A 14,289-nucleotide genomic window follows, 5' to 3' on the forward strand; every position below is an offset into this window, starting at 1 on the left:
TACACCAAACCCTAAACTAATTGTTGGCAAAAGGTGGTCAGTTACATCAATGTTCCGAGTTAGATCACTACTACCTAAATAAAACCAAGGTATTAGTGGCAAGGAAAGGAGAAAGTGGGTGCTGTGGAGGCAATCAACAGTATCTACTTACTGGTGAAAACACAGTTAAAAGCACTTCTATTTTACAGGCCCTCTCGGTGCCTGTCGTGTCCCGATGAGCACTTTGAATTTCCAAGAGAAGAATAACACAGTAATTAACATTTCTTGATTATATTTGACCATGGAAACATTTTTTAAAAGATCATCTACTAAGATCTGAGCACAGTTCAGAAATACTAGTTTAGAAGTGCTTCTACAGGGAGCTCTATCCTCCTCTAATGTCTAAGTGATATGAGTTGTTACGGGGGAGAAGTCAAATAAGTTTGGGGCCATAGCTGTGTGCATACATAGGGATGACTTCTTCTTCATAAATTTTGTCAATGTATCTAAAATTAAAATATATTTTTAAAAAAACAATTCTTCCAGAAGTCAGGAAAAAAATGTACATTCAGTTTTGGGGTATAATACAAAAATCATAAACTACTATCAAAAAAACAAGTGAGTGTGTAGACTTAAAAGCAACAATAATGTCATTAAACTCATCTTAGTCCTTTCCACGAAGCTTGGCATAAAAGAAAGAGAGGAAAATATACATATTAGCAATATTTTCACCAACTCTATAAAGGGCGAAAGTTCATATCAATATCCTGAGTGGGTTCTGCAGTGTATATTAATAATAATCTTGCTTCATAACAATTCTTTCTTTACATACAATATCACAAACTCTAAATTCCTCAAGTTGTTACCTGAACCTATTAAATTTTTTAATTTCACTTGTCCTTGTTGTAAGATATTCTTTCATTTCTGGGCATAGCTGCTCCAGACCCTTTCTCCAGGTGCTCAGTCACCTCCTGGTCCATCGTGGACCGTGTTTCTCTACAGTCTCATCTTCCGCATTGAAATTTACCCTGATGGATGCACGGAGCCTCCCAAAATGCCTCATATTTTTTCCATCTGCTTCCCGTATGCGCTGCACATATCAGAACACAGCTCATGGGTGGTGTGATTCATCTCAGACACCCACATACTCTCTTCTTCTGCAATTGTGATTTGTAAAAAACTGCCAATTTAAAGAAAAAGTTGAGCACATTGGCTCTTCTAGACTGTCCTTCCCACTGCCTAGAAAAATAGAGTAGCACAAAAACACTATTGTGTAACTGCTCACCTGTTCCAGACTGATAGCGATAAATCCCTCAGAATGCATGCAAGTCTGTGAAATGAACTCCACCTGAGAGATTGCAGAGATTGTGCATCAAGGGTATAAATGATACACTGGAGACTGAATAAAGGAGCAGAATGGGAGTTCCTCAGCTGTTTGCTGTTGATGAAAAGACTCACACACATGACTCTTTGAGGCCTGCTTAAAATTACTACTTCATGAATATCAGTTTAACCTGAGCGCCACAGCAAAGGCCTGGCAGGTGCCTCCACAGCAGGTAGTCCTGCAGGTTGGAAAGCACAACCAACTTTTCCTAACCAGAGATCAGAGATGCACATTTTGCTGCTTTGTGACAGAAAAGTATCTTAAGCCTGAGCTTGCTGGATTTCAATTACACTTAATAATCACATGTTGCTTTAGGCTCCCAGTGTCACTGATTTTCTGATAACCAAAGGAAAAAGCCATTTACTTATTAATGTGTTTTTGAGAGAAATGCATTCTCAATTGGAATGACAGGGTCAAATGGAAATTCATGAAATCCTTAGAGATTTTCTAAGCACTGCTCTTTCCCTTATTGATAGGTGTTTTGGCAGCACATAAAATCAGAAGCATTGTCATCCTAAAATATATACTCTTACTCTCCCAGGGAAGATGGGGAGAGCTATCTGATCAGGAGAGTGACTGCTGTCTATCAAAATCTGGTCCTTACATTTTAAGGCCAATATGCAAATTTCAAATAAAGCATCCATGTATTCAGAAGCATCAAAAATTGTTTCTATAGAATTAGAGAAATTCTTAATGTAATAGAAAAGGTGGAAAAGAGTTGCAGATTTTTTCCAGTATTTAAGAGATCTGACCTTGGGCCTAGAGAAATGGGTATTACAGCTGCAGCGCGGTGCCAGTAACAGATGAGCACTGAAGAGCTGCCCCATTAACATGTGTGGCGATACTATCTTGCTATCCACTGACTGCAATTATACTTCTTGGAAATAAAACAAAGTAACTCTGATGTAGAAATGATGCCTGATAGAGCATTCTGATTTTGGATGAAAACGTCTTTACTCAACTCTGAAGCAAACTCCCATGAATCAGCTGGTTAGGGAAAACAGTATTGTAATTCTAATCCTTCAGTGTGTGAAACAGTTATGCTGGTTCCCACAATCAGTGGTGTTCTGAGAGCTAGCTTCTAGTGGCTAATGACAGCCCACTGCTAAATATCCCAGGATTTTGCCCATCACTTCTGCTGGTAGCTTTCAATTTGCCATACTGGGAATATTTACACCATGAAAATTGGCAAAGACTTCAAATAGTGGCTTCTGTTTTCCTCCTGAGAGTCAATTCACCAGCACACCACTGCGCATAGGATGAAGCAACAGAACAGATAACACAATTGAGATAATATATTATTTCTTTTCTAAAACAGCAGGACTGCAAAATGGTAAAAAATTTTTAAAAATCTGGAAAATGAAGTCCTTCTGTTGCTAATTCACTATGATTCATCATCCTAGAGAAACTCTCTCCAAGGGACACAAATGGAAAGACTCTTCTTTTTTCTTGGCATTGAGGGTGAGACAAGAGGATGAATTTGGCCAATCACATGAATTGGTGAGTTGCTGGAGACCAATAGTGTGGAAAAGGAAGTCAAAAGAACTATTATGAATAATGGTATGAAAGAGAAAAGAATCTTTTTCAAATACTTAAATACAGGTTACAAGTCTGCAGTTATATGCACTGAAATGCTAATTCAATTCAACTTGACAAACATTTACAAATAATAAGTGTTTGCTGAAATGAATTGAAATGTTAACATTTATCCCCCTGTGATATTTCACTGTAAAAATTAGAAAGTCTTCTTAGACTATAAACTAAATTCCATCCTGAGATGAATGTTAACTTCATAAGAAAAACAATCATCAAATATTTATATCTAGTCTTATTTCAAGACACCTTTCATTGAATTACTTAGCAGCTTTGACAAAATAACGCAGAGACTCAACCACATTTAAATAGCACAAGAAAATAAAAAGTAGGAAATAGATTCCTGAAATTTATTTTAATTTAATGGGTAACTGTGAATATTTATGGTACAGTTTCATTTTTTCACTATTTGGTAGTTTCCACTCCTAATAGAGGCACTTTAACCCTACTCATAGTAAAGGCACATTCCTTACCTGGTTTGTGAATGTCCCTGTAGGAGGAGTTGATAGTCTTCCAGTGCCATGCAAGGACATAGGACTCAGCAAAACCAATGCATGTACCACATTCCCCTGGCAAACTATGACTGGTTCTGAGAGGGACATTTCCCTCACTCATTAGTAATTATACTTTTCTGGGATTGTTATAAGAGGGCCACAGTCTCCTTTTGACTTTGATCTTGAACCTGGGAGAATAAAGATCTGACTTCTGACACCCACCTTCCTACATGGGAATAAATCTAACATGAAAAAAGCATGGCTGAATGGTACAGATAGATTAAAGCCTTATGATACTCTATAAAACTCTGAAGCTATTTCAAGAGTTATCTCTCCACTATTCTTACAAGTAATATGAGGTAATAAATTGCTTTTCTGTTTATAATAGCATGATTGTTTCTGTTGCTTATCACCAAAGAACCCTGACATAATATTCACAGATATTTAAACTACATTTTATACTATAATTACCAGGATTACTAATTTCTAAAAGTATCAAGGTGATGTCTTTAACTGTGTACTCTTTGGCCATATTATTTGCTTTGACTAATGGAAAGTAAGTAGATATAACCTAATCTGGAATTAAAGTGGGTTTGCTTTCTTGGGCTTCTGTCATGGCCATCACAAAAATATGCCCCAGTTACCCTGCTAGCCAAAGGAAGATAACAAAAATGTGAAGAGTAGACTCCAATACCCCTGCTTCCAGAGTATGAGGGAAAATCCAACTGCCCAAGTTGCAGACCCCTGAGAATAAATAATTGTTGTTTTAAAACGCTGAGTTTCCAGAGAATATTCATTCCATTTCTTGAGTAAGAAGAAGTTATTATGAATCTTTGAGAAGATATGTAAGGTTTTTGTGAGTGATGTGTGAATGAGAAGTAAAGAGGGAAAGACTATCTGAACCAGAGATCATAAACTCTGGCCAAACAGGTAAGAAAATATAATTCATATAATATATAGCATGTCCTAGGTATTGTTTTAGTTGTTTTACATATGTCAGTTCTCTTACTTTCCACAGTAACTATTTGAAATTGTTGATAGTATTATTACTATCTCACTGGTATAAAAATAAGATCCAAAAAAGTTAAGAAACTTGCCCATGTCACATAGCTCATCAGTGATAAAACTAGGTTCTGAATCACTTGTGCCTTAGTGCTACAGTAGTAGGCTAGACTTTAAATACATACACACACAAAGGGTAGAAAGTACCAGGAGGTCTCGTTCTCCATAGATTTAGGCATAATCATGTTCAGCTAAGTGGTACAATGTAGAATGAAGAGCCTTCTAACATTTTGAAAAATGCCAAAAATATCAATTTGGGGAAAATATATTTTAAAATAAACATTTTATTAACATCGTTAAGTTCAACCCTATGTAGGGTATACTCAACAAAACACATTTAAAGTTAAATTTGGTTGTGTCTTCTTTGTTTGTACCAATTGCTCTAATTTAGCAGCTGAGTCCTGTTCAGGTGGCAAGTGCCTGGCACCTATGTCTCAAGATTTTTTTCTAATGTTCTTGAAAATTATGGCAAAATGATAACAAAAGGCAGGGAAACACAATGCTCCCACATTACTCTTTTCTTTATCCTTTTCCACTGTCCCCACAGTCTCACAGGTCTGTTTTATGAGCCTTTAAAGTCACACTGACTTCTGAATTTTCTCTCACCCAGAGATTTGGGACTGGTCCTGCCTCTGTCTGGACCATTCTTCCCTCCCTCCTCTTCCGTAGATATCAGTTGAGTATCTTCCTTCAAGAAGACTCTGCCAATGTTCCTTAAGAATAAACTAAGGAACCCACCGATTGCTCTTGGAGCACCATATATATACTTCTCTTACCAAACAGGACACTTGCTTGCATTTCACCTGCTTTCTCATCTGAACACATCTGTCAGAAGGCTAGGATCATGGAGGGCAGATAGAAGTACTGCTCTGTGCACAGTTCCTAACACATAGTATGTATTAAGAAAATATTTGCTGCATTCACAAGCCAAAGAACATGTGTGACCTTACCAAGGTTAATTCCATCTGGTTTTTCTATTATAGAATATATGTGGGGACACACACACACACACACACACACACACACACACACACAGTACCTAGATAAAGCAAGAGCACGGTTAACTCTTTCTTCAAGGCCTAAGGTCCCCAGGGCCTTCCAGGTCATCCAGAATTTGAATGCATCTGGTCTCCTGCTACATTGAATAGATTTGTCTCCTGTATCATAGCTGACATCATAGAATTTATCCTGTTGGAAGAGGTATGATGCCTTGGCTGAGTAGCACTTCTTAAGAAGATCCTTTAAAAAGAAGAAAGAAAAGATTCTAAGACTGCTTATTTTTGATAATGCTTTCAAATTCAAAAACATGCAGAAGCAAAACCTGTAGGATACTATACTACCTGTGCAAAAAGTATGCCCCACTGCATGGCTGTCCCATGTTGGACACAACTGGTATCATTTAACGTTAGGCACAGATTACCCATTGTGCTTCCAAAAGATAAAATTTTTTAAAAACCCAGAGTTGACAATGCTACAGTCCATTTTCACAATTGCAGTGATGAATGTGAATAGTAGAGAAGACCTCATTTTCATTTCTGCAACATCAAGGTGAGACAGTTTCTCCAGTGGAATTAACTCACTGAAAGCTAGCCAGTGAGGAAAAACCCAACATATTATACATATTTTATACTATTTCATAGCCATAAAACTAGGCTTTTTCAATTCATATCCACAATGAAAGACCAGATGTGACAGTATCTTAGCAATTAATCACCTGAGGAAAGAGGAGTAGAAGGTTCAAGCAAGAGCTGACAAGACCTCCTAGTCACAAACCACCAACCCAAACCCCACAGGTCTTTTGTCTTTGTTTCACATTGGTTTTATTTGCAACCAAATTTCACTCACATTTACTGAATGGTTATTTCTCACTAAGAAGTCAGTGGCAGTTTATTTAATCACCATTCCATGATGTTCGCCTTGATCCTAAATTACTGGTTTAAGCCATGTTGCCTTCAGTAGCATTGTAAGTCCAAGCTTCTAACCTGTCATTCACAGCCCTGGCAACCTCTTGATCACCTTCACCTCTAGAAAATATGAATTAGAACCTTCTGCCACCCCAATGTTCCCAATCTGCTTAATGTCTCTTAACCACTAGATCCTGTCCCATTTATATCTTTGCTAACATTAGTTCCTTGACTTTCATATCTTTTATTACAATATTTGACACATTCTTTAGAATATATGCAGCATATTTACAAACTTTGAAGTTCACTAACATTTAACACAACCTCCTCCTTTCAACTAGGCATATCCTTCCATGGGGTTCCATCTCAAGATTTTCTTGCCAGTCTTTGCTTATTTGCCCACTCCATCCAGCTGATATTTAGCTGAAATTTTTGTCCTTGCCTTTTTACTTTCCCCATTTAATGAGCAGTCACAATATATATTCTCTGTTCATCTGGCAAAGTAGGTTCTTGAGGGAAGGAATCATTTTCTATCTATTGCCACATTCATGAAGCTTAACACTGTGCTGGCACAGAGTAACTCCACTGAGTCATCAGGACAATGACACCATGTCCCCAAAGCCATATTTCACTTACGTGTGGCATTATTAGAAAAAAAAGTTATACGAGCTTCTGGTTTAGAGCATCTTTAAAACTTCAAGCAGTGGAAAATTCTCAGGGTTATACAAGAAGTTATAAAGGAAACTCCCCAATAGACACAGGAATCCTAGAGAATATTTTCATTTAACAAGAGAATGGACCAAGTATGTACATTTCATTTAACAAGAGAATGTACCATTTGACTTATCTGCTTGCACTTGAAGAATGAAAAGAAAATCTCAGGGCATCACACTCCAAATGAATGACGAATTTCCCATTTTAAAAACAGCATTATCATTTGTGGACATTAGTCTTCATCTAAATATGTTTGATTACTAAAACCCATGCTTTTATATAATGTAAAACATTACTTACCAAATACAATGAAAAAGTCCAAGATTATACTCATTCAGTACTCACAATAAATTGAGTATAAAATAATAATCAAAAGAATACTAGTCAGCCTATAGCCTGACTATGATGGATATTCTCGTGGACACAAGGGAAAACCACACTGCTCTGATCTGAACATTAAGGTAGAAAAGGGCCCTCACTTTTAAAGTTTCACTTTATTTTACCAGCAGCCTTTCAGCTGATCATAGCTACCATCACTCCATCTCTCTACCTTTCATAGGTCAGAAAATTTTATTATTTCCATGGCAACTGCATTCTAGACATATATTATAACACTAACAAAAGGCCACTGCATATATTTTAAGAGCAACACACATTCCCAACACAGGTGCACAAACGTGTGCTTTTATACCATGATTATAAATTTACTTTCATCAACCATGAAAGATATTTTTTTTAAATCCTCAAAGTAAATGAACTTTGAACATGTGTCAAGCAAACTTCAGGGGTTCGCATTCGTGACGGAGGTGGTGGGCAAACCCATGCATTACCAAAAGACAAATTGTGCCATCATAGGAAAATGGGGGAGTGCCAAGAAAGCATACAACGGAAAGAGCGCTTGTCCCACAGTAATGACACAGTTAATTTCATCACACTGAAAAATCCTCCTTCATTGGAAAAGTTTCATAAAGAACAACTAGAGGCCTGGGATTTACTTTATCAAAAATAAATGAAAGCTTTCCTCCTAAAGTTCTTGCTTTGTATTTTAGTTTATCTCCTTCTATTAAAATGGATGAGATGTCCTTTAGTTTTAGGATACATATCAACTAAGAGGAAAGGCTCAGATTTGCAAGAACACTAGATTTTAGGATAAGTATAGTAAAAGTTAATGTTTTTGAAAAAATTTAATTACTTATTATTGTGCTAGCAAAAAGAAAAACTATGTTTAACTTGCTCATCTTCATACCCTTAATCCTTGAAGGACAATAAATAACAGTTATAGGAATTCTAACAATAAATACCCAGTGAGAATACCAATTGCTTTATACAGTGATATTAAGTCAGACTGTTTTCAAGGATTAGTAGACATGGTATTGGGCCTTGCCCAGTGCCAAATGAAAGAAGCTTAAGCAAAAGGGGGATTTTCATAGACGTCGCTCACACATTTAAAACTCTAGTCATTTATAATCTTCAGGCACAGCTGGATAAAGATTACATGATATTCATCATTAGGAATCTGTCATTCCCTCTTGTTCTAATGTCTTCTGTATTGGCCTCAGTGCCTAAGCAGAAAGCTGGCAGAAAGCCTTGGAAATGGGGCTTTGAAGTGGGGCCAGGGAACATGGACAAAGACTCAAGAAAGAGATAGAAAATGGAGACCACACAGCTTCCGCTAGCGAAGGCACCGACAGCAACCCCCTCCTCGACTAAACTCCAGTCAAACTCCTCCAAGCCCTCTAGGTGTCTATTTCAGCCTGCATTTTCATCAAGGCTGCACAGCCCATTTGTAACAGGAGTCTTCCAGAGTCAGTTTAGACAGAAGCCCTCACCTGCCTGTCTGATCACTTTTGGTATCTGACCAAATATTCATCCCTCCTTGGTATCTGATTACCCTATCCCGCTTCAGCAAAAATTCTGTTAAGTCTGTTCAACCTGTGTCCTCCTTTTATTGTTAGTGTTTTCTTAGTATATTTCCATCCACTGACCCCCCACCCTGCTTTTTGTTATAAATCTCCATGCTGTGCTTGGAATTCAACCAAATTGCATACTGAACTCTCTTCCCCCCATTGCAATAATACCTGAATAACTTCTCTTCTTACCACTTTAATTTCCAGCTCTGGCTTTCTTTAACATCACCCAAAAAGAAAGAGACTCTTGGCCTCCCATCCTCCATCTCTTATCTGAACCTTCTGCTACACTCCAGTAATTGGCAACGAAGTGTGGGAACCATAGTACATAGAAGTCAGGCAAAGAAGAAGGCAAAGAATTAACTATACGGTAAAGAAAAACAGGCAAATGACAAGCATTCTACATGAGTACAGAAACTACAGCCAAGGGTTTCACTTTGTGTTCACAACATCTAAACGTATCATAAGAACTAACATTTATTGGGCTCACACTGTTTGTCAAGAACTTTTATAGATTCATTTACATCTCACAATAACCCAGTGAGGTAAGTGCTACTTTTTTTGTCAATTCTATTGCACGTGCTCTGCAATATAAAGTTCAGTTAATTATCTAAGATCAGGTAGCTACCAGGTGGTAGGGGTTGGATTCAAACCAAGGCTGCTTAGATTCAGGGCTGGAACTCTTAATCTGTTACACTCAGCTGCATCAACAATGGACATGCAAATAAATGAGGAGAGTACTTTTGACTCTGGTGGCATTTGAGAATATCATTAAAAACATATCACACATAATCACTTCAGTTGGTTATATTATCCTTGTCAAAACTAGCTACGCACTAGGCTACATCAGACTCAGTAGTTTCTTTCTCAGGAGTCAGTGATCAACCCCATGGGCTGCTTAGGTCAACATTCCCTATGCAGCAAAGATTCCTGTTTGCCTCATTCTTTGCAAACAAATGCTACAAACAACTCTTCCCACTTGACTTTTCCCATATTCTAACCCATGTCAACATTAATTACACACAAAAAAGTTTTCTAAATGACATAGGAAATGGACATATTAATCATCTTTATACTAATTACTTCATTACAAAAGCATGTCTTGAGACTCTATTTTACAATAAACACTATGGTGCCAGAAGCCTGGGCACAGAGGCCCTACACAGTGCTCAATTTGGAAGCTGATATTTTTTGAATGAATGCACAAAATCACATTTAGGCTGTGGTAGAAGAAAGGTTTGGCTGTAATCTAGAATATAAAAATGAACATTGAAAAGGTTTACGCCCTGATATTATTCGTTTATTGAGCAAACATTTGGAGTGATGTATACATCCCAAAAGCTACACTAGGACCTGGTGACATGATGGCATATAAGAAAGTCATTATCCCTAAGAAGTTTCAGATGGAACAGGGGTAGAAAACCAAGACAATTTGAGTGTGGGGTTAGGGCAGGAGAAAGAGCAAGGTGCTTCGGAGCACAAAGGAGGGCAGCCTTCCCTTCGTTACATCTTACACAGGGTTTTGCAGAAAAAAATATCAGGGGAGAGCTGAAAGATGAGGAGCAGCTGGATGAGAAAAAAGAGAACAGAATTCATTCTGACTGGAGCTAATTAATGAGGCAGCGTGTAGCTGGAGTGAGCAGGACTTGAAGGGTAAAAGGTGACCAAGTCACCAGGACTCTTAAGGGCCATGGGAGGAATGATTTGTTATGAAGTATTCATAGGCATATCACAACCTACCCTTCTTACTGATCTGGCCGAATGAAGTGAGAACCAGCAGATGTGGAGCCTCCATTTGATTTAATCACTTGGTGTCAGAGCTCAGGGAAAGTCACTTAACATCCTGGGCTTCATTTTTCTCTTTGACCTAATGGAAATGTTGATGCATGTTCTACATACCATCCAAATCTTGTGAAAATGTAATGATCTAATGTGAATTAGGAACACGTTTCAGTCTTTGGCCAAAATCCCACCACCGTTCCTCTCATATTCCCATGAGTCCTGACCCCTCTCAGCTGTGACCACCCTTCTTCCTTTGCTTTACTCATCCCCAGGCAAGCTGCAGAGTAGAATATCAACTCTACATTTCATTCCTGTTTAAAAGAAAAACCATTACGACTCTCACTCATCTCTTCTTTTAAGTGTCATGTATTTGCCTAAGTGATAAATGTGGGCCAAAGTGACAGATTATATTAAGAGTGTTGTAAGAAATTTTAGAGCAGTAGGAGGAGGTGTCCCTGTTCTTCATCCGCCAAATGGAGCTGCACCTGATCTTACTTAAGCTCGTATTCTTGACACTGTTATTAAAAACTGTGGCTTTTTACAAGCCTAGCCATGGTAAGACACTAAAGTCATGTGTGAAGTAATGATGGGCCAGAAAAGAAAGTAGGATAGGAGGAAGGAAGGAGAAATTTAAAAAGCAACAATGAATGGACAATATGGAGACAGTATTCCAAGGTGAGATTTCAAATGATAAGATATAGATCAGTCCAAGGCCATCTATTTACCTATGTGTGTTTGCAACCTATGAAAAATGAGCAGACAATCTGGTAATGTGGATCCAGTACTCTGAGCATCTTGCACCAGCACACCACCTTTAGAAATCTGCTTTCTTTGTCTAAATAGGCATTGATGAATGAAATAGGAAAGTGAGGCTATAGCCCTCTACCTCCACTTCTCTACATGCATTTGTGCACACCGCTATTATTTTTCTTCTTTCCTTCAGCATCACAAATGTTCTCTCCTTCTGGCATTCAGCTATGTAGCCCCAAACCAATACAGCACAAGTTCAAAGGTAGGAATGAGAACTGGTCATTGAAATTTCTTGTGACACCACAATCACTGCATTTATCTTCACCTCCAGAGATTCCCGCTTCTTTGATCTGCTTCTTTGGGATGTATTTAATTAATTTTACTTCTGTTGCAGTAACTTCATTCTCTATTCAGTAAAAATTAAAATCATCCAGTATTGCATCTTGCTTAGAGAAAAATATTACTTTTTAATAAATGGCCATAATTTTCTTAGAATTTGGCCTTAAATCCAAGTGTTTATTTACCTTGTCCTCTGAAAACTGAAAATGTGCCTTCAGATAATTTGTGCTTTAGCTGTGTGTGAAAGAGTCACCCCTGACATACAAGCTTCTACTGATTCTTTTTTGATTGATTTATTCGTCTCCCTTCCTCATCCCTTTCACATGTTTCCCATTCACTGGTGTCACCCACGGATCACCCTCTATTCATGTCTTCAATTGATTCTCCAAGTCCCACTGCTCCCCTTAGCCTCACTGCTTATATTTTCTGGGAGATGTTATGTATAGAAGTTTGCTGATACTTAAGATGCTTGTGCTTGAGAAGTCTGCCTCGCTTGCTTCTGCATGCAGTGACGTATGTGAGCCTCTTATCCTGTCATTTCTTTATGTCAGTCTCCATTTTCTCAAAATAGCATGTTATGCTGTCAGCTACCTGCAAACCAACTCAGGGTCTGTCTGATTCAAGCCTTTTCCAGAAAGTCTCTGGGGATTATATGCTGGTGTCTAACACAAGGTGGTCTTCGCTGGGTCCATTCACTAACATGATGTCTTTAGCATCAGTCATCAGTGAAGGCACATTCTTTGAGATAACAACATAATTCACAGTGCTAAGAAAGAAACAATTTTACATACTATCTACTTGAATTGTCTCCTCCCTTTGGCCTTCTGGTTGACAGTCTTTGGGAAGCTCCTGAGCTTCTCTGTATGGCTGAACCCACTCTCTTCTTTCCTTAATGTATTGGATGTGTTTTTGAAAAGCGTCACTTTCCCACTGAGCGTACTGTTTTAAGTTATCAAACACATCCTCCAACTCCAGGCAGAAGGGGCCAAAGGAAGACTGCATATGCAGTACACAGAACATCTCAGGTCCCTTCTGGTGCCTCTTGGCTGACTGGGTTCAGCCAGCTGATGCACAGCTTCCTTTGGCCCATCATCTGTTTGCCTAGGTATCCTTCCTCCCCTGTGCCCCAAAGCAAAAGGGCAAGAGGAACAACAGCTCTTCAGGGTATGCATGTCCATTCTGAGAAATGAAAGTTCAGGGCAAACAGAGGAGAGGGGGCTTATGCTGGGGAAAGAGAACAAGCACAATCCAGGCTGGGGATGGACAAGCTTGGAAAATAGGTGCTTTTTAAAATAGGGTTTGCAGTTTATCAGCCTAGGAACTGCCAAGAACTCGTAGGATTGAGTTGCTTTGCTGTCTCCTGTGATATCTGTCTACAGTCATGGGATATTTGAGCACTTAGTATTAATAAATACCAACTCCTCCACACACATCTCTACTTCCATAAACCCCTGGAAGATTCCACAACATTTTCTTAAATTCTATGCCTGTAAGCCACAAAGGGATTTTTAGAAAATTGACGGAATACTTTAATTCATGAGCTGAGATTCTATACTTTTTTCCAGAAGTGCAAATTTTCCTTAAATTCCTCCAACTAATGGTTAGAATGAGCTGATTTGAAAATGAGACTGAGCTAAAAGATATTTTTAAGAAATGCAACTTAATAATTTCAAACCATGACACTGCCTAGAAGGAGAGAGGAAAGTTGGACCCAGTTTCTTAGAGAATGTGTAAATGCTTCTATAAATAGATAAGAAACATTTGATAGTGCAGAGATCATCTGGCAAAACTTCTGCTTGCCCTACAAGCATTTAAAAATAGTACGATTGGACTTCTCTCTAAGGGCAGATGGAGATTTCTGATTTTCCTTAGGCAATTATCTGCACACCTTCTCTGGTGGGGATAATCTAAAATAGTGTTTTTCAACCTTTGACTACAACCCACAGTAAGGAATTATTTTTAAATAGTACTACAGTATCCACCCTAATATAAATAAATTGAAACAAACTTTTTTTTAGAATAGCATACCTCATTACTACATGGAATGCATACTGAGATTTTCTATCCCATTCTTTTTTGTTCTCTTCATTAAAATTGAAAAATAAAAAGCTGGTGCTACTTAAAATTGACTCAATAACTCAGGACCAATTAGTACAGTGTGTTCTGACCCCAGATAATGTTAGAATAACCTTATAAGCATTTTTTAAAACACTAATGCAAGGTTTTCATACCAGACTAAGCCAAAAAAAAGTAAGAATTTCTGGTGTGAGATAAGAATATTGTTAATTTTTTAAAAGTTCTTCCAGGAGATGTTAATATGTGGCCAGCAATAATAACCACTGACCTGATGGGTCCTAACCTCACACTGAAACATCCTGATT

At 38.1% G+C, this 14,289-nt stretch overlaps 1 protein-coding gene across 2 annotated transcripts in view; it reads right to left on the reverse strand.

Annotated features, from left to right (window-relative positions):
- Gadl1 (glutamate decarboxylase-like 1) overlaps positions 1 to 14,289 on the reverse strand; it is a 158,327-nt gene that overhangs the window by 65,870 nt on the left and 78,168 nt on the right. For both annotated transcript variants that reach the window (XM_005387520.2, XM_005387521.2), the window contains one exon: positions 5,552 to 5,751. In XM_005387520.2, the coding sequence (XP_005387577.1) occupies positions 5,552 to 5,751 (200 nt within the window). The remainder of the gene's footprint in view (positions 1 to 5,551; positions 5,752 to 14,289) is intronic.

Source organism: Chinchilla lanigera, unplaced genomic scaffold (genome assembly GCF_000276665.1).
Source record: "Chinchilla lanigera isolate Chin_1 unplaced genomic scaffold, ChiLan1.0 scaffold00029, whole genome shotgun sequence".
Taxonomy (NCBI): domain Eukaryota; kingdom Metazoa; phylum Chordata; class Mammalia; order Rodentia; family Chinchillidae; genus Chinchilla; species Chinchilla lanigera.